The sequence below is a fragment of the Zosterops lateralis genome, assembly GCF_965231275.1.
Source record: "Zosterops lateralis genome assembly, chromosome: 22".
Classification (NCBI taxonomy): domain Eukaryota; kingdom Metazoa; phylum Chordata; class Aves; order Passeriformes; family Zosteropidae; genus Zosterops; species Zosterops lateralis.
This window is the reverse complement of record NC_139782.1, coordinates 2,893,567-2,918,230: the sequence shown is the minus strand read 5'-3', so window position 1 is coordinate 2,918,230 and position 24,664 is coordinate 2,893,567. Positions and strand designations below refer to the sequence as shown.

The 24,664-nt window shown below is 47.1% G+C and overlaps 2 protein-coding genes and 1 long non-coding RNA gene across 6 annotated transcripts; 1 reads left to right on the top strand and 2 right to left on the bottom strand.

The window, feature by feature from the left end:
• Positions 1-205: 205 nt before the first annotated feature.
• Positions 206-11,052, top strand: MTHFR (methylenetetrahydrofolate reductase). Of its 4 annotated transcripts, none has more exons than XM_083877094.1 (13): positions 206-265; positions 947-981; positions 3,018-3,269; positions 4,332-4,570; positions 4,874-4,984; positions 5,147-5,340; positions 5,808-6,058; positions 6,779-6,913; positions 7,176-7,356; positions 7,756-7,938; positions 9,272-9,373; positions 9,607-9,726; positions 10,212-11,052. In XM_083877094.1, the coding sequence occupies exons 3-13, from the start codon at positions 3,028-3,030 to the stop codon at positions 10,407-10,409; spliced, it is 1,956 nt and encodes a 651-aa protein (XP_083733220.1). In that variant the 5' UTR covers positions 206-265; positions 947-981; positions 3,018-3,027; the 3' UTR covers positions 10,410-11,052. The 4 variants fall into 4 exon arrangements, with proteins under 4 accessions (XP_083733220.1, XP_083733219.1, XP_083733222.1 ...); XM_083877093.1 differs by having other exon boundaries at positions 250-265; positions 2,927-3,269; XM_083877096.1 differs by lacking the exons at positions 206-265; positions 947-981 and adding an exon at positions 3,377-3,433 and having other exon boundaries at positions 3,195-3,269.
• Positions 9,265-9,636, bottom strand: LOC310918244. Its single transcript, XR_014591615.1, has 2 exons — positions 9,556-9,636; positions 9,265-9,411 (listed from the first exon to the last, which is right to left on the bottom strand). It is a non-coding gene; the product is annotated as an uncharacterized lncRNA (long non-coding RNA).
• Positions 11,053-12,085: 1,033 nt separating the features above from the next.
• On the bottom strand, positions 12,086-24,348 carry LOC310918182 (uncharacterized protein C1orf167). The gene is made up of 18 exons (XM_083876979.1): positions 23,913-24,348; positions 23,555-23,730; positions 22,981-23,078; positions 22,438-22,624; positions 21,844-22,025; positions 21,344-21,533; positions 20,948-21,170; positions 20,191-20,360; positions 19,929-20,025; positions 19,393-19,532; positions 18,677-18,885; positions 17,803-17,944; positions 15,305-15,569; positions 14,650-14,758; positions 14,186-14,393; positions 13,950-14,085; positions 13,119-13,229; positions 12,086-12,413 (listed from the first exon to the last, which is right to left on the bottom strand). The coding sequence occupies exons 2-18, from the start codon at positions 23,617-23,619 to the stop codon at positions 12,354-12,356; spliced, it is 2,592 nt and encodes an 863-aa protein (XP_083733105.1). The 5' UTR covers positions 23,620-23,730; positions 23,913-24,348; the 3' UTR covers positions 12,086-12,353.
• Between the last annotated feature and the right edge of the window lie 316 nt (positions 24,349-24,664).

The following is a 24,664-nucleotide window of genomic DNA, read 5'->3' as shown; positions in this document are numbered from 1 at the left end:
ACCCGCACATGGCCGCGCTCCCATAACCGGCCCAACCGCGTCCCAGCCCGCACCACCCCACCTGGCCGCGCCCCCGGCCCCTGCCGCCGGCGTTCCCGCCGCCCCGCCGGTCCCGCCCGCTCTGGCCGCGCCCCCGAGGCCTCTCCCGGCCCCGCCCCTCGGCGCCATGTCGGGTGAGGGCAGGCGCGGGGCCCCACGTGACCCGCGGGCCGCCCTTAAAGCGCGGCGGGCGCGCGGCCCGCGCAGTGCCCGGCACTGGCCGCAGGTGAGCGGGGCCCGGGAACGAGGGTCCCATCCGTGAGGGTCCCATCCGTGAGGGTCCCAGCGCCGGGGCAGCCCCGCCGCGGGTCAGTCTACCCGCTGCTCCCGGCCGGGTCAGCGGAGGCGAAGGGGTGATGGAGCTGCAGTGACCTGCCTGGCCCCGACCCCTCCCCGGCACTCAGGACCGCAGGTGCTGCTGCTCCCCTTCTCCCCCGGCGGCCCGCGGCGCTGCCAGCCTCCCTCCGCTCCTTTCCCCGGAGCTGTCCCGCGGCCGAGCCGCTGCCCCGTGAGCTGTTCGGGCGGCGGGTGCAGCCGCGGGCTCCTGGGCTGCCCGCCCCGCTATCAGCCCGTGCCCTGGGCCTGGAGCAGCCCGTGCACCCTATGGGAAACGCGCATCTGCTGCAGCCCAGTTTGGTCTGGAGGGTAAAACTGACCTTAGGGGGATGCAGGCTCCACGCTCTGTGTGTTGGTGTCAGCTCGCGGCTGGAAGGAGTTTAAATACCACCAGCATTATAAAAGCAGCAGGTACATCTATGCTAAGTATCAGCAATATGCTGAGCCATGGATCTTTGGGCTCGGCAGTGTGACAGACAGGAGCAAGAGTGTTGACAGGTGTTAACAATTGTCTTACTTTGCTGCTGTTCTTGTTGTTTAGGCTTATCTTTTTTCTCTTTGCAATAACTAGGAGTGTCTGCCAGCAAATCTGTGATGCGTATCATGGTAAGGAAATTGTTCCAAGTGCTGCCTGTAGACAAAAATCTAAGTGAGCCTTTCTCATGTCTTCATGATTTGATATTGCTAGTAAGATAAGGACCTTTCCTCAACAGCAAGTCTCTTTTTATAGAGACATAAAGACATGAACCCTTTTTCCATGTGATGGGTGTTAAATCTCAAATCAGAAAACAAAGCTCCTTTGATTTGCCTGCAGTGCTGTGCCATGCTTGCTAGGAATGAGATATTGGGAGTTAACAGCACGTGGTTGTGAGCCCTTAGCTTGATCACCAAGGCATGCTTGGGGGAAATTCTCCAGATTAATGCATGTGAATGTCAGGCAAAGTCCTCTGAGCTTGGTCAGGGTTGTGACTCTGCACCCAGTTGGGTCTGCTTGTCAGTAGGTCTGTGCTGCTGCTCTTTACCACAGCTGCTGTGTTGGTAAACAAGAGATCTGAGGCTGCCGGTTCCTCTTGGAACAGAAGGCCTGCACTCCTGTCTCACATCTTCTGCCAGCTGGAGAGGTTCCCCAGGTGGTAAAAGTAGACTTTCTCCCAAAGGGTTTTGCTTGATTGGCAACTCGAATGTAAACAGTAGAAGACGAGTTCAAAGTCTTCTTGGCTGAACTAAACCCACAGAGCTTACGATAAGGACTGAGAGTGTGCTGGCTCACACAACTGCTTCCTCCAAAACAGGCTCCAAAGTTATGTAATGCTTGGACAACATGCTGCTTCCCAGTGACAATTTTAAGTTTTGGTAGTACTAAAGCAAATAACACAGATCCAAATTTTGTGGTAGCTCTTCCATAACTGTCTGCAATCCCTACCTCATTTTAAAGGCACAGGATGGGACATTTTGCAGAGCTAAATGGAGTTGGGTATCCTAAGCCTACTTGTACCACTGACTTGCAGTGCTGTTTTGCTTTCTGTAACGCCAAGCAAGCACAGCTGATCTTGTTGCAAGGCAATGAGATGAGGATGGTCTCTGCTGGCCTTGTTTCCAAGCAGCCACAATTGTTTACAAAGGGAACAGTGTATCTGGTAAAGAGTTAATTGAGTGTGTGCAATGGGACTGGCACAGGGGAAAGTTGTCTGTGGAGATGGTGTGTCTTGTGGAGAAGGCTAATGGTTGGAAATGCAGGTGTGATGCCAGCAAAGCAAACAAAGCATAGTTTGTGGGGATGGCCTGGCCAGAGGGGATTCTGTCCTTTGTTTCTGATACAGCAATAGCTTGTGTATTCCTGAGTACCTGTCCCATTAGCACTGACTTTCCTACCTACACTGTAAAGCAGTGCTGCTTTTTGGGAACAAACAGGATGGAAACTCTGAAGATGGATACAGTCAAAGAGGCAGCTGCAGTAGACAAAAAAAAGTATCTGCTAGCATGCCCAGCCCAAGGCCAGAAGATGACAGGCCATCACCTAATTCACATGGGCATCCTGGCTTGCTGAGTTATAGTCAGGGCAAAAGTGACATTGACCTGACTCTTCTGAGAGCCAAATTTGACTCAGCAGGCAAAGAAGAGCTGCATCAAAGTGGCATGAAGCCAAGTGCTGTATTATTTGTCTCAGCACTATCTAAACAGATGCTTTTTATTGTGTTTTCACCAGGTACCCCACTACAGCTTACAGTGAAAGCTGGCAAAAGGGACTCCTTGATGGTGATGAATGTTGGGTCTTGGCATAGGCTTCTTTAATTGTCGCCCTGATTCTTTAGCCTTCTGATGATTGATTACGTATTTCTTCTGGAGTCTCTCAAAACAAAGTAGATTGTTTTCATATTTCTTGGTGATGGACTTCTGAATTGACCATTGGGGTCAGAGAGGTGTTCCTCTCATCTACCAATCCTTGACCAAATTCCAAATCCTATTTACACCCTAAATCATAATAAACTGCCCTTCTTTTCCTCACTTCAACCTGACCAGTGAGTGTGTGGCTCTTTTGTGTCCCTGACAGCGACATTTAATCATCAGCTGCCCACCCCAGCAGTACCTGCTCTGTGCAGAGACCCGTGTGCTGACTGTACTCCTCCTGCTGCCCTCTCCAGAGCGCTCACCATGGTTAACGAGACCCAGCAGACGAGCAGTGCCAGCTCCAGCTCCAGGTCAGATGGCGGCAGCAGCAGCGGCAGCGAGAGCTCCAAGGACAACTCGCGCTGCTCCACACCCGTGCTCGACGCCGACCGCCACGAGCGCCTGCGGGAGAAGATGCGCCGCCGGCAGGAGGCTGGAGACAGGTGGTTCTCCCTGGAGTTCTTCCCTCCACGCACAGCCAATGCTGCTGTCAACCTCATCTCCAGGTGAGCCCTGCAGGGTGGGAGGGGGCAGAGGGGGAAGTGTCTGTGGTGGAGGGCAGGGAAATAGCTAACGAGGCAGGCTCTGCTCCATGCTCTGTCTCCCCTTCCAGGTGATGAAGCAGGTAATGGGGCTGTGCTTTCCTGCTGAGGAGGGTAATGGACACCAGGTAAATTGTCTTCCTTGGAGGCCCTGAAGAGTTAAGTGTCATGGTGGGATTGCTGAGGGGCCAGGTTGTTTCCTCTCTACCATGCCCTGGGAAGATGGAGTAACCCCAATGTCTTATTCTGGGTCTGAAGCACAATACTGGGACAGAAAAGTACCTAGTAAAAGCAGAAAATATTCTTTGATGAACAGTGTGCCAGATTCCCATTTCCTTTCAATATTAATCCAGCCACTATGGTTTGTGCCTCAGTATTACAGTTTTAGCCTCTGATGTAGGTGTCCACATCTACATGCTAAATGAAAGCTGATAGGTCTCAGCAGAGCTAGGAGTTATTCTGGAGCCCCATGAGCCACCATGGACTTACCCGGAGGAGAAGAGGGTATTTCAGAATTCTTTTTGTAATTGCTATATGCCAATGCCATGTGTTAAACAGAAGGGCCTGTTACACCTTGGAGCAGGAGAGAGACATGTTAGGGAATTGTCTCGTCTTTTAGGCACACTTAGGAACACAGCAGAGTTCTGGTCCATCTTTTTGTGTGTGTGGCTTCTGCAGGATAGTCTCCCATCTCAAAAGGAATGGGACTTGCACTGCTGTATGTCAGAAGCTTTATCAGTCCATCAGAGCATGCAGGGAGAAAGTGTGTTGCACAGAGAACATCTCAGTTGCCTCATCTTCTAAGAAATTGTAAGCTCTTTCCCATAGAGCCTTCAAGGATGCCTTTCCTTATTTACACTGGCCACTTGCTAAACTCTTAGTGCAATGCTTTTGTGGTCTATCCTATTGCTGTCATTCAAGCCCTGTCTGTCTGCTGCTGGCATTCTAGCAGTGAGCAAGATATTTGAGGCACAGGGAGGAGATTTGGCCACCTGGTGTAGGCTAACACAGCTCTAAACCTCACAGGTTTGACCGCATGGGAGCAGGTGGTCCCCTCTTCATTGATGTGACGTGGCACCCTGCAGGGGACCCAGGATCTGACAAGGAAACCTCTTCCATGATTATTGCCAACACTGCAGTGAACTACTGTGGCCTGGAGACCATTCTGCACATGACATGCTGCAACCAGACCAAGGATGACATCACAGGGCACCTGCAGAAGGCCAAGAGGCTTGGGCTGAAGAACATCATGGCACTGCGTGGAGGTGAATCCTTCTGTCCTGTGATGTGTTGTGCAGAGGCTGTGCTGCTGTTGTGTTCAATTCCAGAGTAAAAACAGAGATTTAGGGGGTCCTTCTGCAGGAATTAAATGCTGAGACAGTGTTTCACCTGAGCCCTTAGCTAGCAGTCCCTCCAGCCCAAGGGCAGATAAAACCAGTCCATAGGTAAAACTGCAGATTTGGGAGTTTATCTCTGTCTTCCTTTTGATACCAGGAGGTTTTTACAGAACCAGCAGATCTGAGTTCAGCAAACAGTTGAAGAGTACTGTGGATTTGTTCTCTTTTTAGATCCTTCTGGTGAGGAATGGGAGGAAGAAGTAGATGGTTTCAATCATGCTGTTGATCTGGTTAAGCATATTCGCAACGAATTTGATGATTACTTCGACATCTGTGTGGCAGGTAAATGCCTTCTATTGCAGTTGGGTCTGAGACAGGGAAATCAGCTCAGCAGTCCCTCCCTGGACCTGGGCTGTGACAGTATAATCAGATTGGATACTTCCTAATTTCTGAATGTTTCTGCATGTGCTGACCACATTTTTCATTTTTCTCCCCTTCTCAAAGGCTACCCCAAGGGTCATCCTGAAGCAGAGAGCTATGAAGCAGACCTGAGGCACCTGAAGGAGAAAGTCTTTGCTGGAGCAGACTTCATCATTACACAGCTTTTCTTCCGACCAGAAACCTTTTTCAAGTTCATGAAGGATTGTCAAGCCATTGGCATTACCTGCCCCATTATTCCTGGCATCTTCCCTATACAGGTGAAATTCAGTAATTTGGAATTTGGGGAGGGAATAAGGATCTAGGATGTTAGGTGTTTGTGGGTCAGGGCCTGAGACAGGTCTGTAAATATCCTCCACAAAATTTCAGGAAAGAGAGACTACTGAATGTAATAAATCTGTAGGTGGTTTGCCAAATTAAACTCTTAGGCAGCTAATAACAAGCTGAAACGGTTTCTGGTGCCCATATGGCAAAAAGGGATATAAAGGACAATGGCCTGCATGTCCTGAGGTCACTGTCAGCATGCTGGGCTCAGGCAAGGACACGGGGAGAAATCACCTAAAATGACATGACCTGAACTGTGTTACCATCCTGGAGATGGGGCCTGGGAGTAGGTTCCAGGAGCCCCAGTTCTAAATCTCCCGCCACAAAATCAAGATCAAGTACCCATGTTACTGCAATGGCCAAAAAGGGTCTTGGAAAAATGACAATCTGCATCCTCCTTCAGGGTTACCACTCCCTGCGCCAGCTGGTGAAGCTCTCTAAGCTGGAAGTGCCTCAGGAAATCAAAGATGTGATTGAACCCATCAAGGACAATGACGCAGCTATCCGGAACTACGGGGTGGAGCTGGCAGTGTCCATGTGCCGGGAGCTGCTGGACAGTGGAATGGTGCACGGGCTCCACTTCTACACCCTCAACCGGGAGGTGGCCACCACTGAAGTCCTGAAGCGGCTGGGCTTATGGAGAGAAGACCCAAGGTGAGCAGAATGTGCTGGCTTCCACATCCATCCATCCATCCCACCTACTGAAGGTACAAATAATGTATGAGTCAATACCTCTAGTCTCCTTTTTCCTTTGTATTTTTCTCTTATCACCTTTTGCATTTAGTAGTTCACCCTTCCCACAGATCTACAACAGAAGATGTGAGGAATAGAGGGGACAGCCAGAAGAGGAGTTTTAGTCAAGTAGCTTTAAAGTAGCCATTCTGGGACTTTAAAAACCCAGAGCTTAGAGCTGCCACTTGGAAGAAGCATGTTTTTGATCCTCATCACAACTCCTTACAGGCTGGGGGTATGCTCCCACTGTGGATTTCTAGGGTTCTCTGCAGCTGAGAAAGGGAATGTGGAGTTCACAGGCTTCAGCACAGACAAGAGGAAGCAAAGGAAAATTGACAAAGCTGTTTTTTATTTTTCCTTGAAGTAGGTTCCCATAGTGCTTTGCTCTTACTTTTTCCAATTTCAAGTGTCAGTCCTGTACCTTAAAAATAAATATACCCTACTGAACTTCCTGTGAGGAAATTGAGTAGGAAATATCTTTCATAAAGGAAGAAGAGTTTCCTGTCCTACTTCTTGACAAACAGAACTCTTCTTAGCCACTGTTATTTCTCTCCAGAGGCAAATTTCACCATGGGAAAGGCTTCCAGCCTTTAGTTGAAAGTCAGCAGAGGAACTGTGTTAACATCTGCTCCTCCCATGCAGGCGGCCTCTGCCCTGGGCAGTCAGTGCCCACCCCAAGAGAAGAGTGGAGGATGTCCGGCCGATCTTCTGGGCCTCCAGGCCCAAGAGTTACATCTACCGAACTCAGGAGTGGGATGACTTCCCCAATGGCCGATGGTAAGCTGTCACCTGCAGGAAGGCTCAGCTGTGGTAGGAGAGCCTCATGTCCTGGGCACACTTGAGGTAGCTTTGGAACAAAGTGGTTCCCTGTTGCTTGGATTTGAGTGAGGTGAGGTGGATGGCACCAAGATGTTGAGACTTTTGGTGTCTGGGTGGGTTTTGTTGTGTACTTCTCTTGCTGGTTGGCTGTCTCTTCCTGCATCACCAAATCAGCACATCTTCCTTGGTGACTTCATGTCTGTGTCTTCTCCCCTTACAGGGGTAACTCCTCCTCTCCAGCTTTTGGGGAACTGAAGGACTATTACCTCTTCTATCTGAAGAGCAAGTCTCCCCGGGAAGAGCTTCTGAAGATGTGGGGAGAAGAACTGACAAGTGAGGAAAGTGTCTTTGAGGTGTTCACATGTTACATCACTGGAGAACCCAACAGGAATGGGTACAAGGTGAGTGAGAGCCCAGGAAAGATGGTCAGTGTGGCCCAAACAATAATGCACATTTTCTCTTGCTCCACATTGTTTTTCTAAAGAAGGATTGGCACTTCTCTATCTAAAAGTGTTTGCTGGCACACTGGTTGAAGGGGGTCCAGCAGCCTGAGCTGAGGCTCAGCATAAAAGGAAAGGTGCTACAGTATTGATTGACAAGACCAGTATTGATTGGCTTCAGCAGTCATTCTTACTTGAGCATATCCTTACTTGAGTTGAACATATCCTAACCCTTGAACCAAACCTGGGAATTCTCTCCTGAAGCAAGTGTGTTTGAGACTATGAAGGCACGACTGAGTTCCTTCAACACCTAGATGGTAATCCAAGGGTTGTTACATCCATGGTTTCTCATTGTGGTAGGTTACATGTATGCCTTGGAATGATGACCCTCTTGCTACTGAGACCAACCTTCTGAAGGATGAGCTGGAGAGGGTCAACAGACGAGGAATCCTGACCATCAACTCCCAGCCAAACATCAATGGCAAACCATCCACAGACCCTATTGTGGGCTGGGGGCCCAGTGGAGGTTATGTTTTCCAAAAGGTACTGTACTATTCTGGGCTAAACAGCAAAGAGTTTGACCTAGTTTGGTCTCTGTTAGGCTGGGAGGTCCCAGGCTTACATCCACATAATCCTTCTGCTCATGCCTTATCTTAATGCATTCTTTTTGAGATAAGGCAAAGCTCCTTTGGTGTCTTAAGAGCCATAATGCCATCTCTATGACTGACTTCACAGCTGTTTTCACCCACCTCAAAACATCTATTGAACATCTGTAGAGTTTCATGGTTTTATTCTCAGCAAGTAATTATTGTTAACTTACTTCTAGAGCAGGGCTGTGACACTTTATATATACACGTGTCCCTTCCCCCTGCATCTGATTCAGTGATGCACAAAGCACCCAGATTTTTCACAAAATGGGAATCAATGAGGTAGTATCTCTACTACCCAGCATCTTGTGGTGGTAAAGGGGTATTAAAAAATTTCCTTCTGTATGGCAGAGTTCTCCACAGTTGCCCCTAGCCCATGCACTGTGGTGTGCTGTTCAGACAACTGTCAGGTTCCTTCCTTGGCCTGCCAACAGTCATGCCTGCCATGCCTGTCTCCCCCTGTCAGGCATTTCAGGACCTAGAGCCTTGTCTAATGGCTGTGATAGGAATAGCCCATCAAGGTACATGCCAGGCAAGTAGCTCATACTGGAAAACAAAGCATCCTTGTTCAAAAGGGATCCAAATGGTCAAGCCAGAGACTAGCAGATGGCAAATGCAGTTATGTTTTCAAAGGAAAAAATTCCCCTGAGGTGAGGGAAATCCATCATCTCATGCAATAGCCAGGAAGTGGGGGGAGGGGAAGCAGTTGTTGGGAGCAGCCAAGCACAGAATTTGGTTGTATGAGCACACAGGGAGAATTGTGAACAAAAGATGAGGACAGGGAGTGGTGCTTGGGAGAGCCCAGCTGAGACCCCTGAGTTCTGCTCCTACCAGGCTGGGCTGCCTTGGCAAGACACTGCTGTAAAATAAAGATTAAGCTCAGGCTACCAAGTATTCTGGCAGACTGCTTCCTTGTGCAGCAGTTGTGGTAACACTGGAATTCATTCCTTCTTGTCTACTAGGGTGGATGCAAAACAGGAAGCATGTGACTTTCTTGAGTGCCCTGTTCCTGGGCTGTTCCCTCTGCTCTCCCCAGTTATTTTTTTCCCTGGCTCACTTACTAATTTGCTCTGCCCTTTTGCTCAAGCCTCTGTAGTACGTATTTCTGGGGATGAACACACAAGGCAGCCCAGACTCTACAAATGTCATTGTTTACCTGTATTTTGTCCAGTTCTGCTGTGATTTAAGGCTCTGATTCTCTTCCCCCCCTTCCCCACCCCTCCCTACAGGCATACCTGGAGTTCTTCACCTCCAGTGAAATTGTCACGGCGCTGCTCAAAGTGCTGAAGAAGTACGAGCAGCGAGTGAACTACCACATTGTCAATGTCAAGGTAAGGCCATCATTCTCAGGATATTTTCCTTTCACCACCTTGGGAGAGAGACAAATACCAAATATTCAGGGTATATCATGAGGGCTGATGAAGGGATGGGAAAGTAAAGCAAGTTAGCTGTGGTGTGCAGCAGCTGTCTGGTTCCTTAACAAGGGAGGGTAAATACACTTTTTCCAACTCACTCAGTCCCTCCTCCAGCAGTTTCTTCAGAAAGGTTTTACTTCCTTTGGCAGGGCCAGAATATCACCAATGCTCCAGATCTGCAACCCAATGCTGTCACCTGGGGTATCTTCCCTGGAAGGGAGATCATCCAGCCCACTGTAGTGGATCCTGTAAGCTTCCTCTCCTGGAAGGTGAGTCCTCCCTTCTGTTGGATACAGTGCTGTGATGCCCTGGAAGTTCAGAATGTCTTGTTTAGTCTCTGACACTCCTCACAGTTGAGGGCTGTTGCTATATTAGCTTGCAGAGGTACAGGTCTTGCTCTTCCTGCTCTCTCAGCTCCAGCAAGAGCTGTTCCCACACACAAAGCACCCAGTAATGGGGGTTGAGAGTCACTTCTGTCACTGTACCAGGCCTTAGAGTGCTGGACAGTGGCTCCTCCTCTCGTCTTACACACACAGGGGCAGCATTGAGCCATCCATTGTACTGCAAATGTGTCTCCTCTGAGCTCTGGGCACTTCCCACTGACTGGAAAACACAAGGCTTCTTGCTCAACTCTTGCCATTTTTACTGAGAAGAAACAAGCCCCGGTTTGGCCAGTCATGTGTGACACTGGCTATCCTAAATTAAGTAACATAAAGATGTTGCCAATTTTTTTTTTTTCTTGTTCCCATGGCAGGACGAGGCCTTTGCACTGTGGATTGAGCAATGGGCCAAGCTCTATGAAGAGGAGTCACCCTCTCGCATGATCATCCAGTACATTCATGACAACTATTACTTGGTCAACCTGGTAGACAACGACTTCCCACTAGAAAACTGCCTCTGGCAGGTTGTGGAGGATACTTTTGAGCTGTTGAACTCTGCAACTCAGCAGTGAAAATTCTTCTAATTTCTTACTTCCTCCTACCGTCCACTGACTCCGGGAAAAGAAGCAGCTGCTGTGCTGACAATGGACACACTCCTAAACCACGATCAGGGTTGTGCTCTGATCTACCCACAGTGTTCTTCTGTCCATAACACAAAGGCTCCCTGAGCCATCCTCACGGCACAATAGCCAGAGCTACCTGAACCTCAGAGAGCTGAGCCTCCAGACTAAGCCCAAAGGCCAGGGTCTGCAGGATGAAGAGCTGCTAATCACGGTTATGCTAATTACAGTAAGAGGAGAACAAGAGATTCTGGTAACTTTCTCATGCCAGAAATGCTGGCAAGGGGCCAGAAACACTCCTGTCAGCTGTACCTATGCAAAGGGATTATATCAGTATTTACCAACCTGGAAATGAAGGTCAAACTGCTTTTATATTGCACTCCTAAAATATTTCTTCACAGTTGGTCATCAGGCACTTTTGCACTCACTCCAGAAGAAGGTTCAATTTTTTTTTCCTGTATTTTCCTTTTCTCTTTGTATTGTATTTTCTGTTTTCTTTTTAATAAGACTATGGGAATTTCCGTTCTGGATAAGACTAAGTAGGAATCACACTATTTCCTAGATTATATACAATAAAATATAAATGTCTCTTGTACTAGGCCATGCTCTAGCAGAGACTCCTGTTGTTTGCTAATTAACCACCTGGCACAAGGGAAAACTTTAAGAAAATCAATTGTTTCTGGGGCAGTTCTGCCTTCACTTTCAATGCATGTCTTGCATAAGGCCCAAGCTCCAAGGCAGAGCAGAGAAAGCTCCTAGAATTTACCAAAAGTAATCAGCTGCACTATTTAGCTCCATTCTGCAAGATCACTTGCAGGTATTCTTTTTCAGTGCCTGTAGGGAAAGATAAGCTTAGATCAGGAAAGATAACCTATCTTTCCTGACCTAATGACTCTAAACAGCCTTAGGCTCCATGGCCTTGGAATAAGGGGTTGGGGAAGCTACTGCGGCTGCTTTGTGTATTTAACAATTCTGCAAAGCTGCCATAGGCTAGGAAAACGACCTCGGAGCAGTTCCCAGTGGGATTTCAAGATCCCCCCCATGCTGTGAGCATCTCTTTCAAACAAGCAAGGAAGAAAAGCCTTTTCCAGATTCTTCAGACCCTCTTGTTACAGCTGTCTGAGACCGGGCTCATATATCCAGGGTAATTACAAGGCATCAATCATAGAGGCAAGTAATGGGAAGGCTGGGGATCAGACACGCCTGTCTCGCCTCAGCAAAGCTTTTGGTGCTCAGCTGTTCCCAGCAGGTTTCTTCATACCTTGCCCATTCAGCACAGAAATGAACCAGCAGGAAGCAGTCAGGGGGTTGGCCACCCACTGGAAGGCTTAATGAAGAGCTGATGGATCTAGACAGGGGGAGGAGGTGAGAGCCATGTGGCAATCTGCCCTCCCACCCACCCCCCGGGGGGTAAAAGCCAAATCTAAAAATAAAGACCTGTGTTTGCACCTACCCAGGTGCGGACTTTGGAATCAACAGGATCCAGCACCTACGAACTCCTGTTCATTTCTAAGACTGTATTTGCATACTCCCCCCCTTGACACCAAACTCGTGTCCAGGGAAAAACACTGAGGAAAAGGAAAGCTTGTAAGGTGGGTGTTTTTTGACCTTTAATCGTAACTCTAGCAAAAGCAGGGTTCAGAGAAGAAGAGAATGCAATCTCACAACTGTGAGTAACTTCTCCAGGATACAAGTCCTTTAAAGAGGACGTTTCACTAGGTACCACCTCTTCCTGGTTGTTCTTTGGCTGTCATCCTTCTGGCCGGCAGCACTGCTTTTATTGTAAGGGCACAGTGTTCTCTTTCTTGACGGCACAGGGCCAGCTCTTTGTTGTGACAGGAGCTATATCCTCCACGTGTCCTGAAATGAGCAGCAGCTGCAGGCAGGCCCCTCCATTCAGCAGGATCCTTTGTCCTTGCGCTGGAATGCTGTGAGCTGCTGCCACCTTCCAAAGGCCTGAAAGAGGAAAGTGGACAAATCAAACACTCGGGTTATCCTTGAGAGGCTGCAGCCATTCTCACAGAAGTCATAAACATAGTTTTCCTTGTAGCAATGGCTCTGCCAGCTGCCTCACCCTTCACTCAAAGCCCTTCCCTGTCTCTCCTAGAGCCACTATGGGGCATGCAGAGTACAAATCAATGTAAGAGAAGAAAGGCAATGCTCCCCCTGCCCTCTAATTTCAGTACCTGCTCCTGTCTCCTTAAAGGAGGACCTAATCTTACATGAATCTTTGGGAGGCAGGCAGAGGGGCAAACTGGGTATGAGTTCTAAGGCTTTGCCTGCTTGCTCAAATTCATAGTGATTTGCTTGCCCCTGGGTGCAAGTCAGCACAGTCCTCCTGCACTAATGTGGAGCCTGTTTCTTCCCTGAGTGGGGTCTCAAGAGGCAAGGGATTAAAGGATTAACATCACTAATAACAGCAGGGAAGGGGGCACATGTCAGGGAAATTGACTCCTGACACAAAGCTTTGAAAAACACCCATAGATGAACCCATGTAACACTCGAAGCTTTTTTCCTTTTTTACTGGCAAGTCTCACTCCTTGATGTATCCAACCTCCCCCTAAGCAAGTGCATTGTGCAGGGAGAGAGATACAGGGAACACCAGTTGTCCCTTTGGGGTGCTTTTTTGTACCACTGAATTGAAACAGTCATAATGCTTACCTGAGACAGGAGGCTCCTGGCTTCCTCCTCCAAAAGATTCTGCACCACACAGCTTTGCAAATATCTTTGTCTCCACAGCCTCCAGGCCTTTTCTATCAGCCGCTGCTGGTCCTGCCAGGAAAAGAGGCAGTGCTCAGATTAATTGGGCTCTGGAAGGCAAATTACCTCACTTCCCTCCAGTCCCACCTTGTTCCAGTTGCTTTCCTGAGTCCCTCTTAAAAGACTTTGCTTTGGTAACAAATAGAGCAGACTAATAACAGAGCTCTTGCTGAACTACTCTGTCCAGCATAGTGTGGCTAAGGCCCAGTACCCTGGGGAGAGGACAATGCCCACTGTGGTACAGCACAGCTCCTCAGTGACTATGGATATGCTCACATCATACAGGCATCACCTTGTTACCTGGGCAGGCCAGAGCACATCTCACACAGCTAATGCCCAGGAACCAGGCAGAACATGGGTATGAGCAGAAGGGGAAGCCAAATGACAGCTCTTGGTAAGCTGTGGACACCAGTGGGATGTATCAGGAACACAGATGAGGACAAAGACTGTAATAATTGCTGTGAACTTTTACAAGCTAGGCAAATCCTGTTTCAGCTTCCTATCTGCAAGGGCAAAGCAGAACTAAATCTGTGGATATGCCAGTCTGTCAAGCCAACATTTCAAAAAGAACAATGGAAAAACTAGCCACAGCAGTAGACCAGGATTTCTGGTGCATACTGGTACTTGTTAAACCCCCAGGTGTCATCTCTCAGGATGTATGTGAGGCTACAGTCAGAGCAGGCTTGCCCAATAACACTCATCACTGCCAGCCCAGTGGCACCAGACACTCACCAACACCTGAGCCAGCATCACCACCCTGCTGGCTTCCTTCCACTGATGCCATGCCCTTGCCAGGCAGAGCAGTTTCCTGTCATGCTGGCGCCGGCGCAGCACCACTGTGTCATGCCACCACCTCAGGTATTTCCTCCTGCAGGCAAAAGAAGCAAGTAAGCTTTACCAGCCATACAAGGGAGTCCTTCCCTGATGGTATCAGCAAGAGGAAGCCCAAAGCCCTCCACTTCACTTACCCAAGCCACTTCTTATCCCACTCCTCCAAGTCCACCTCTGCTGTGTTCTCCTGGATCCTTCCATGTGCACAAGAGGCTCCAACCACATTGGGTTTCTCCAGCAGCCTTTCAGCCCTGCTTTGGCTCCTGTAGATCACCAGCCAGCGCTGAATGGCACTGGGAAAAAGTCCAGTTGGTGCTGAATCTTCTTCTCTGCCTCTTCTGCTTTCTAAGAAACGAAAGAGGAATCACACAGGAGCTAACCTTGGAGCTAGAGAGGGAGACATCAGAGCTGCCATGAGCCCTTAGTCCTTCAACTCCTAAACACAGAAGAAATCCACTGAGTTTGACTGCCATGAGCTCCTACTCCACAGAGAAATCCCAGTAATTAAGCTGGGATTCTAATCCTAACTAATCCCCTTCCCTCATCACTCACACTCCCGAATGGGTTTCTTAAAGGAAGAGAGGAGGGAGAATCTTCTTACTCATGGACCAAGACAGAGACATCTTCCTGCTTTTCCTCACACCTATGAGGGTACTGCGCAGCCGTAAGCAGTGGGAAAAGGCAGCTGCTCTGGTCCAATAGTTGCAGGCCTACAAACAGAAATAACACAGCTGCATCCAAGAGTAAACACAATGCACTCACAGCACTCACACAAACTAGTTGTAGAGAGACAGGCTCACAGCTCTGCAGGTAGCTTAATGTGCTAGACCCCAGGCTGGAAACTGCACAGATGAGATCACAGCAGGACTGACTCAGCCCTTCCAAATCAATCGACCTCTTTGTAGTTTGCTAGCTGTGAGTCTTTTGAAAAAAGCTGCAACTGTGACAGCTCACTCTGCTCTGCAGGGACAGTGATTATCCCATCTTATCTTTGAGCAGAGAGGAAGGAGTGCTCTCATCTCCCTGGTCAAAATGTCCCCTTTCCATATTGCTATGCTCCATATGGTTGTTGCAATCAGTGCCAGATTATGGTGATGAAGTTGTGTGCACAGTCTGCAAAGAATTTCACAGCAGGGACTAAGCAATCACCACAAATCAAACCAGGTTTTTACACAAGCCTTGTCACACTATCTCAGTGCTTCGTGACTCACTGAGTTATTATTAACTGTCTCATAGGGACCTTTATCTTCTCTTACTTGTTTGACAGTGGCCACAGATCCCAGGTGCAGGGCTTGCTGTCCTCTTGCAGCCACTCGCCAGCGGTGATAGGCTTTACCTGGAGAGGGCTCCTGCCACTTGTGGTTTCTTCCTCCTGGCACTGGTTCAGCTCTCAAGAGTTTGTCCCTCCACTTAGTAAAGCTCACAACCAGGAGACGGTGCTCTGTGACTCTTTTAAAATAAGAGATGGCTTCATGCTGCCTCAGTCTACATGCAGTGACCTGGGCCCAACTGACAAGGCACCTGGAAAACAGTTACAAGCACAGAAAAGAAGCAGATGCCTAAAGTAACAATTCCATGTCAGACCGAATTTCACCTTTTCATCTGTCCTGCAGTGTCCCACATAAATGGTCAAAGCAAGCCAAAGAGCATTCAACAAGAAAAAAGTCTGTTCCTATTATTCCTTCTGCAATTTATGCATTGATCTCCATGCTATGTATTTTTCCAGCACCTCATTTTTGGGAGGTGCAAGTTCAGACTCTGCAACTATCTTTCTGTTGAAAACCTGCCCTTATTTTACTTCAGGTTCCCAGCACTGTTACCTCTCACCTACCCAAAGCCCAAGAGACTCTGTTTCCCTCTGGCCATTTGAGCTTTTCCTCCTCTTCAAAGGCCTCTGTAAACTGAATCCAATTTTATATTACACTTTTCCTTTGCCTACAAAAGAAATGCTTTTCCTAGGCTGCCTTGCCAGTACACATACTGGATCCCTCCACCAAAAAAAAAAAAAAAAAAAAATTAATTAGTCAGTCTTCAATCTATCACTGTGCTATGTGCTGACCAGAAAGATGGTGCTTGATGAAGGCTTTTTCATTATGGGATGAGAGTAAAACTGCTAAAATTTCCTTCAGCATGGAAGCCAGCAGATTCCTGAAGTCTGCTTGCAGCATTTATGACAGCCGCTTGTCGTCAAGATTCACATTTTGTTTCTTGGCTGTCACAAACTGAGGCTCTGTGTATGTGGGATGTACAACTAGAATCTTTCTGAAGACAAATTTATTCCAAAAAATCAACAACTTCAGGAGTTACTATTACCAGCACAGTAAATCTGCACCCACAATAATCCCTCTGTATCTTGCAGGCTGGAGCACAGGAGGCCAGTCTTCCTGCAACCAGAGAATCCAATCTGCTTTTAACTCCTGCCTTATCCTTTTGGTTCCTTGTTCCATTTGGACCTTCATTATGCAAATCACCCCACTGCACCATAGGGCAGAGGTATAAATATCCTGTGCCTGGCAGGCTGTTTGGAAGATCAAGAGAAGCTATTGCAGGTTATCCTAGCATGAAAAATGCCCCCCTCAGAAGAGAAAGAGCTCAGCCTGTACCATATCCAGGTGAGAAATCAGAAGCAGACTCTCATCAAAGGAGACTGAGAAGGAAGATTAATGGTGGAGACACACTCAACAGGAAGGAACAACATTAAGGGCTTCTCCCAAATACAATTCCCACGAGGGAGCCACACAGATGGATTTGCAGAGGAAAATGCAGTTGGGTGGGGTAAGTGCAGAGTCTAAACATCACAGCCACCAAAGTTTTACTGGGTTTATAGTTGCTCTTTCCTCTGCAGACCCTTATGTCCTCTCAGCCTTAATCTGCAATTCAAAAGAATTTTTTTCAAAAGAAAACCTGCTAGGACCAAACCTGCACTTCTCATGCCTTAAATGAACCCTTGGCATAAATAATCTTCTTCATTCTTATCCTCCTAAATTATTTCAGAGAAATAATTCAACACTCCTGGTTCACTACAGCTGGACACTTCTCTGCACTGCAGGCAGGCACTGGCCTCATAAAACATAAACCACAAACAAAACTGTTTTCAATGAGAAGGCCACTGAACACAATTAAGAGAGAAAAGAAATTAAATTCTTGTGTTTTCAGGATCTGAAATATAACATAAGACTTAAAGACAGACTACAGCTTCACCTATATTATTGTTATTGTAATAACACCAAGATGAGTTGAATATCATGGTTCTCCCTTCATAAGCTTTATACTGTTTTCCTGCAGGAACTAATTGAACTCAATTTTTCACATTAAATTAAAATCAACACACTATGTCCAGAATCCTAAAAGACTCAGATCTGTAAACATCAGATCTCTGTAAGGTCTCTGCCCACTATTCCTTTCAGCAAATACTGAAGTGCAAATGAGGCTTTCAACTTTTAAACTACACAAATTTGCTTGCATCTCTCCCTCACTTAGTGCACAAATACCACCCTGCATAACTAAGACTGAATACAAGTTCTGGAAGGAAAAGAATTTTGTACTGGGAAAAATGAGGTGGGGTGTGAGGCTTTAGGTAAGAGATCCCTTAATATAGACACATCCTCAGAGAGGTGCTCCTACAGAAGCTCCATTTATACATGAGCTATCCACACTTTCAAACCCAAACTCTGCTCTTAATACAGTGGATACTACTACATAAAAGGCTCTTCATGCAGAGCTTCCCTTGGAAATACAAGAGCAAGAAACAAACCTGTGCAGGAGAAAACTTTTCCAGAATAAAACAGCACATTTCTGCTTCCTCATTTGGTAATACCATGTCTGCAGGACCAGCCTCTTCTCCTGGCAGCTGTGCCAAGCCCATTGCTGCTGTAGTTCTCTCAGAGCACGTTTCCCTGTGAGAGAGCACACCCTCTTGAGCTCAGCCCAGTGACTTTCTCCATTGCAGAGTCCAGACAAGAGCAAAGAACACATCTGCTGCAAACACCAAACGGGACCAAACTTGCTAAGATTTCCTGTCTTCCCTTTAGCAGCTAAAGAGAATTTTCAATTAATCTTGTAGTTTTTTGTCTGCAAGGCAGTCAGACCTTCTTTCAAATTTTCCCTGCAGGAGATCACAAATTACTTCCATTCTTATCTGCAAGGCAGTTTCCCATTAAAAACTGGGAATTTTTCTTCCCTGGCACAGCATAAATCCTTAGAGCATATGGAATTCCTTAAGGGATCAGGATTGTTAAGCCACCCCAAAAGATACACCCTGTTCCCACTGAAGCAAAACCTGACTGCTTGGTCTGAGGAGACATGCTCAAACTTGGAATGCTGCATGGAGCTCCATTTAATCCCCCAGCTGCTAAAAAACCCTGCTTGAACACTCTTTTGGTAGTGCAGGCAGAAGTACCAAAGGAGCATCTTCCCTAATACAAAGCACTGCAAAACAGTAGGAAACATGTCCTGCTGATAGGCAGAATGCAGTGACACAGGCACCTACTGACTCCTGGAGTAATATGTGCCTTTCCAGAGGAGCAGTGCACAGAATTACAGCCAAAAGAGTGACTTTCTCCATCCCAACCATTCCCAGAGCTTCCCTTTTCTATGACCACAGTGCTGCATGGGATGGGGTAACTCACTTTGCCAGTAGGAACGCCAACGCCACAGAGCATCAGCAGTCAGCTGGTGAATGTGACACCTGAACCTCCAGTCAGCTTCCACTTTCTGTGCCAGTCTCCTTTTCCACAGGCTGAAAGCCATCTGGAAACAGTGAAGTCTATCTTTTAGGGCTGCTGCTGCTTTTTGGTCCTTATTTTCCATGACCCAGTGGTGCCAGCTGAGAAAGGCTCTGAGAAGGACAAAGGTTGCTGCACTGACTGCAGGAAAAACTCACAGAGATACACACCTTTGTAACAAACATACACACAAGGGAGTTTTGGAAACACATCTGATCTGTTAACATCCTTTCCCCATTAATGTCAGGGGAAATGATGGACAGGACAAGCTGTTGGGAGTAAGGTGTTCTGTCCTGGCTGTGCCAAGCCTGTTGTGCTCTTCAGCTTTGGAATCAGTAAAGAGCAAGGCCTGTTCAGTCCTGGATAGGAAGTTACCAGGACTTATCAGCAGAGCTGGGCTTGCTCTAATTTGTGAGGCATCTCATCAAACCAGAAATTGTGTTCCTACACAGTATTTTTGAACCTGGAAAAACCCCAAAATATTGGGCTGCAAAGCTCCCACTGAAGATTTAAAAAAATAGCTAGAGGAAGATTTATTTTCCTTCTTTTTTATATTAAAGTAAGTGCTAATCTTTCTAAACAAAGAGCTTTAGGAAACTTCTAGAAAGCAGGATCCCTACCGAGACAGCTGCACGCGCCTGCAGAACTGCTGGGCCTTTACACAATGTCGAGTTCGAGCTGACCAGACAAGGAAGCACCTCTGCAGGCAGCATTTCTCTGCTTCCTGCCAGCAACTCATCTTCTTGTCAGAACTGCAGCCCTGTAATCCAGAAAGGCAAAAAAGGGCCTTGAACTGCTGTTATAGCAGTTACTCCACACAGCTCAGCCATCTCTCCTTGCCACTGTGACTTCTGTGATTGCCCAGCTCTGTTGCTGACCCACTAACCCCACATGAACACCCAGACACGAGGGTTTAACACATCCCTTTTAAATCCTTGACACCAGCCCTACTTCCACTCAGCTGACAAATGGTAGGGAAGAGTTACCCTGAGAAAAGCCTCAATCTCCCAAATCTTCTGTTTGAGAGAGAACAAAAAAGACAAAATAGCAGTGAGACTTTACATATTGATACTGAAACCCAAAGGCTCTTTGCTAAATTTGAATATGCAGAAAACATCTGTATATCTATACTTTACACAACACTTTCTAGCCTCACCTCTTCCCATGCAGAGTAACTTGTAGGAGGCTGTGAATTATTATCTGGACTCTGCAGCACCGAAGACTGGAACTGATTTCCCACAAACCAATTTCTTCTGCATTACAAAGGTGTTGGGTGAGGAAGGAAAGAAAGAAGAAGATAAGTCTCCTGGAAGGATGGTGTGACATGGCATGAGGGATTATCCAGAAGGAAGGAATTCAGCCAGTCCAAACAAGGGGTCACTCCTACCAGCATCCCAAAAAACCAGTCTCCAACTCACCCAGATCCAGGGAAGGAGGTCTGCAAGCACAGCTCCCCACCCAGCTCAGCTGGCAGCTCTGGGCACTGGTGGAGCTGCAGGAAAGAGCTGTGACAGGACATGTGTGTGACATCCTCAGCAGTCAGAAGGGAGGAGAAGCTGTGCTGGCTGCTGTCACTGAGACTGCATTCCTGCAGGTATGAAGGGAGAACACGCTGTGAGGTGAGTGTCCTCACAGTGCAAGAACTCCACTAACAGCTCTGATCATGCCATCTACTCCTTTTTTTCATCCAGAATTCAGACAAATCCAGAATGCATCCAAAGGAACTGCAGGCTAGCCATGACACCCCTCTGGAGAGTGAACATGTAAGTGATGGGAAAGTTATTTCTATATTAGTAATTTCCATACTGAATCCAGAAATACATTTATTTCTATACTGAGAAAAAGGGGAATAGGCATATGCACTGTCTGAGTGAGGAAGCTCCTTATATCTCATCCCTTCCACCTTGCAGCCACAAACAGAAGCAAGTGTACGAGGGAATCTCACAAGCTCAGCACCTTCCCACATCTCTAAATGATGAACCAGAAAAGGAACAGAGAGCATTGACTTTACACTTTCAGATTTCATTTCAGCTTCAGGACCCCACAGATTCAGCACTAAATTTTAAGCACAGTTTGCTGATGACAATATCATGTTGAAATAAAAATTTTCCCTGAAAAATCCAAGCAAGCAATTTAATGCCTCAGAGCAGTCTGGGCGTACCAAGACCTTCTCACCTTTTCCAATGAGCTTTGAGAGGTCAGAGTAGCTGGTGCACTGCTGTCAAAGCCAGATGATGCTGAGAGGTCCTCAGAAAACAGCATGGCAAGAGGCTCCTCACAGACAGCTCTATGCAAGTGCTTAGAACTTTGTCCAATTGTCTTCAGCATGAGATACTTGTGGTGCCATAATTTCAGAGTTTTTCTGAGTTTACACTGCTTCAAAGTCTGAGAGAAAGAACTGAGATAGAAGATATGAGACAGTAAACTGACAGAAGAACACCAGAGGGGGTGACTAGCACAGACATGAAGGACAATAGATAGGGTAAAAGGGGCTCTTGCAAAAGGTTCAGAAAGTGAAGTGGACACTACTAATGGGGGCAGGGCTCCAGGGTCTGGCTCTTCTGCACTCACTCAGCTTTGTGATGCTCACACAGCCTTGTTTTCCACAGCAGATATACTCTCTGCAGCTTCAGTTTTTGGCAGAAGTCATCAAAAGAGTAGATGGTTTTCTCCAGAAACTGCCTCTCTCCAGTCCATGATGCCTGATCTTCGTGCCTCTTTGTCACAGTCATGTCAACTACTGAGCTATTTATAACTGCTCCTTCACCAGTTACACAAAGGAACAACAGATTGTTTGTCTCAAGGCATTCCAACTCAGCCCAGCCCAACCCTCAAATTGCCTCTTTTCAGCAAAGTTTAAGAGTTTATGTTTGGTTTATGAAGCAGAGTGACAAACCTCCCTACAGCTTCACTGACACACACAGAACTAGCCCTCTGCACACTCTGGTTTGTTCATACCCTGTATCACCTGAGCCCCTCCATTTTCAGGCTGTTTTAGGTGTACAAGAAGAGGAAGAAGGAGCCTAAGCACCTCTAAAACGTAGATCCTGCACAGACCCCAAACTGCTCACCGTAATGCCGCCTCCATCGCAGGAGGAAGAGGTTCACTACTGCCTGCTTATCAACTCCTCTGACCCGCAGCATCTCAACCCACTGCTGGAAGTGCTTCCTGAGTGATACTGCTCTGAGACGGGCCAGGTTGCATCTATCAAGTGCCTTCTGTGCAACAGTCTCCTTCCATGTACTGAAGCACCTGAGAATACCAAAGGAAAATGCTGAAAAACACACAAGCTTATGAGACTGGGTTTAGTTCAGGACAGACACACAGAAGCTGTTCCCTGAGCTTCTATTTGTTCATTTCAGTAAAAAGCCACTGTCATGCTTAGAGCATAGAAGCACAGTGGCTGCTCTCAGGCTTGGTCTTTCAGGACATCAAAAGTCAGGACAAAATAGTTTTGGCAGTGCACAGGAGACAAGTTGTAACATCTCTGGCCACAGCAGTTCCTTTTCATGTTTCTACCCCTACTTTCATCTTTATTAACTCTTAAAATAAAAGGATAGATGGCTTTAAGATGGAACAACAACTAACTGGGTTGGCTCTGTTATTCCTTGGATTTTCACAGTGAACAGATTTTTCACACGAAAACCAGATCTCATCAACTCACCAGGAGACCAAGTTTCTTTGGATTTGAGTTGTCAGCGTTAGAATCTGTCTCATTTCCAAGCTTCGAGCATGCCACATCCAGAAAATGTTTCGTAGCTTCTTCTTTTCCAGCAGAGCACGGGCTTCCAAAAGCCTGGCTTCCTCTTTGCTCAGCAGCTCCTTCTGCCGGCGCCACAGTCTGAAAGCTGCTGTGTCGCAGGGCAGGAAGAGATTGACAGGAAGAGAAATAACAGAAGAACTTCAAACAACTTAGTGTCACACAGCAAACATTCCCTGGCTTAACTCCAAGCTGCCAGGGGAAGGACACTTAAGGAAGGCAGCTCACATTGCTGGAGCAGCACATGCTGCACCTGAATTCATATAAGGATTGAGGAAAAACTTGTATGACACAGTGAGTGGCCATCCTCCACCATCACAGATACTGGCCCAGCTACTTGCAGGATCACATTCTGAAAGAGCTCAAAGCAACAACTAGACACAAACCACAAAAACTGGTAAAACAGTGAATACCAAGCTGTTCCAGGGCTATGCAATGTGTGCTTACCAGCCAGCCGTCTTATGTCTCTGATGGCTTCAGCTCTCCAGCAGAACTCATGTCCTCCCTGCCTGTGACGAAGCTGTGTCCACAGCTCTCCCTCCATCCTGAAGGAGCCACAAGCATCCCTTAACATCCAGCTGACCAAAGAGGCATTTACAGAACAGAATCCAGGGCTTTCCTCTCTCTTTTTGTCTCAACTTGTTCTTCTGCCTTCAGAATTAGAAGCCTCAACAAAAGGCATTTCTTTCAACACCTCTGACACTACTGCTAGAGACTGTAGTATTGCCTCACTCCAACTTCATTTACACCTGTATCACACATGCAGGTGATGGCTGAAGCCAAAAGTCAGTACAGGAGTATTTGTGTCAGACACTTAAATCAGACTGCAAACACTGGTGCACAGAAGTTCTGAAACAGGATTGTTTAGTTCTTAACACTAGACTACTAATTTTTGCAATGTTTATCCATAGCAATACATGCAAGGACATGAAAAGAAGTCTTCCATCATTTGAGAAAAAATTTCCATTTTTGTAAACCTCTCTTTGTCCAAGATAACAGAAAGAGAATGCTCTCTGCTTACCTATAAGCCTGCTCTGCCTCCTTTGAGTATCCTGTTGCAAGCTGATGCTGAGCTGAGGTTGTCATAGTTGCTGATTTTCCTACTCCAAAAATCCCCGCTGATGAACTTTGGGTATAGGAGCAAGGCTCAGGCTGCAGAGCTTCCTTCTTGCTCTGTTTTGCCACAGCCTCCTTCCACTGAAGAAGAAACATATGATTAGAACAAACTGCAGACAGAGTATTGATAGTATTAGTAGCAGGGTCTACATCACTGAATTTCACACAGGGCACCCCTTCCTGCTCCCTATCCAAACAGGATTTGTGCCTTCTCTGACTGCACAGCAGAAAGCTCAGCACCACTATCCCCAGCCAGTGCTCACCCTCTGAAAGCTGGCAGCTAGCAGAGTTGCAGCATGTCTCTGCTGGGCCACCTCCAGTTGTGTCCTCCTTTGGTGCACAGTCCACTGCAGAGCACCAAAGCCCTCCTGGTGTCTGTAAAGCTGCCTGGCTGCCCTTTTCCAAAGGGTATGTCTCCTCCAGGCCTGGAAACACCTTGCTAGGATTTGTTTGTCACACAAGTGCCAGAAACTTAAAAACAAAAAACAGAGCTGAGTTCCTGTTAACAGAAAGGAAAGTTAAACCAGCCAGGAGGTGGCAATCAGGGTTCAGCCATCAAGTTGTAATGAGGTTATTTCAAATCATTCTCTCTAAAGAATGGAAACATGCAGTCTCATACCAAATTTAGGAATCCCTATTGCTAAACTGGTAGCAACCTCATTCATGTCTTAGCCACAAATTTGAATTACACCTCACGGCTAAATCTAGCTCTTGATCTTCTCTAACTGTGCAGTGAGCACACTGAATTTGCTGCCCTGAGGAGTATCACTGAGGGTACCAACACTTCTTCATTGGTAGCAACAACCAAGGCTGAATTTAGAAGATAGCATTGAAAAGTACAGAAATTATTTTTTAGATCATGCTCCATTCGAAATGACAACCCTTTGAAAAGAAGTGGATGTAGATTAATGTAGGCTAAATCCTAAACCCAAATGTTCCTAGGGACCTGGCTTCTTAGCCACTTTCCAGAAGTGTTCCTCTGTTAACTACCAGCACACTCACACTTAAACAGAGT

Bases quoted from the DNA above. Each gene is read 5' to 3' on its own strand.
- MTHFR (XM_083877094.1), top strand. From the start codon at position 3,028: ATGGTTAACGAGACCCAGCAGACGAGCAGTGCCAGCTCCAGCTCCAGG. The intron at 7,357-7,755 runs GTGAGTGAGAGC...TCATTGTGGTAG, and splicing joins CCAACAGGAATGGGTACAAG to GTTACATGTATGCCTTGGAA. The intron at 9,374-9,606 runs GTAAGGCCATCA...TTCCTTTGGCAG, and splicing joins ACCACATTGTCAATGTCAAG to GGCCAGAATATCACCAATGC.
- LOC310918182 (XM_083876979.1), bottom strand. From the start codon at position 23,619: ATGACAACCTCAGCTCAGCATCAGCTTGCAACAGGATACTCAAAGGAG. The intron at 22,625-22,980 runs GTAAGCACACAT...CCTGCGACACAG, and splicing joins AGACATAAGACGGCTGGCTG to CAGCTTTCAGACTGTGGCGC. The intron at 12,414-13,118 runs GTAAGCATTATG...TTCCTCTTTCAG, and splicing joins CCAGGAGCCTCCTGTCTCAG to GCCTTTGGAAGGTGGCAGCA.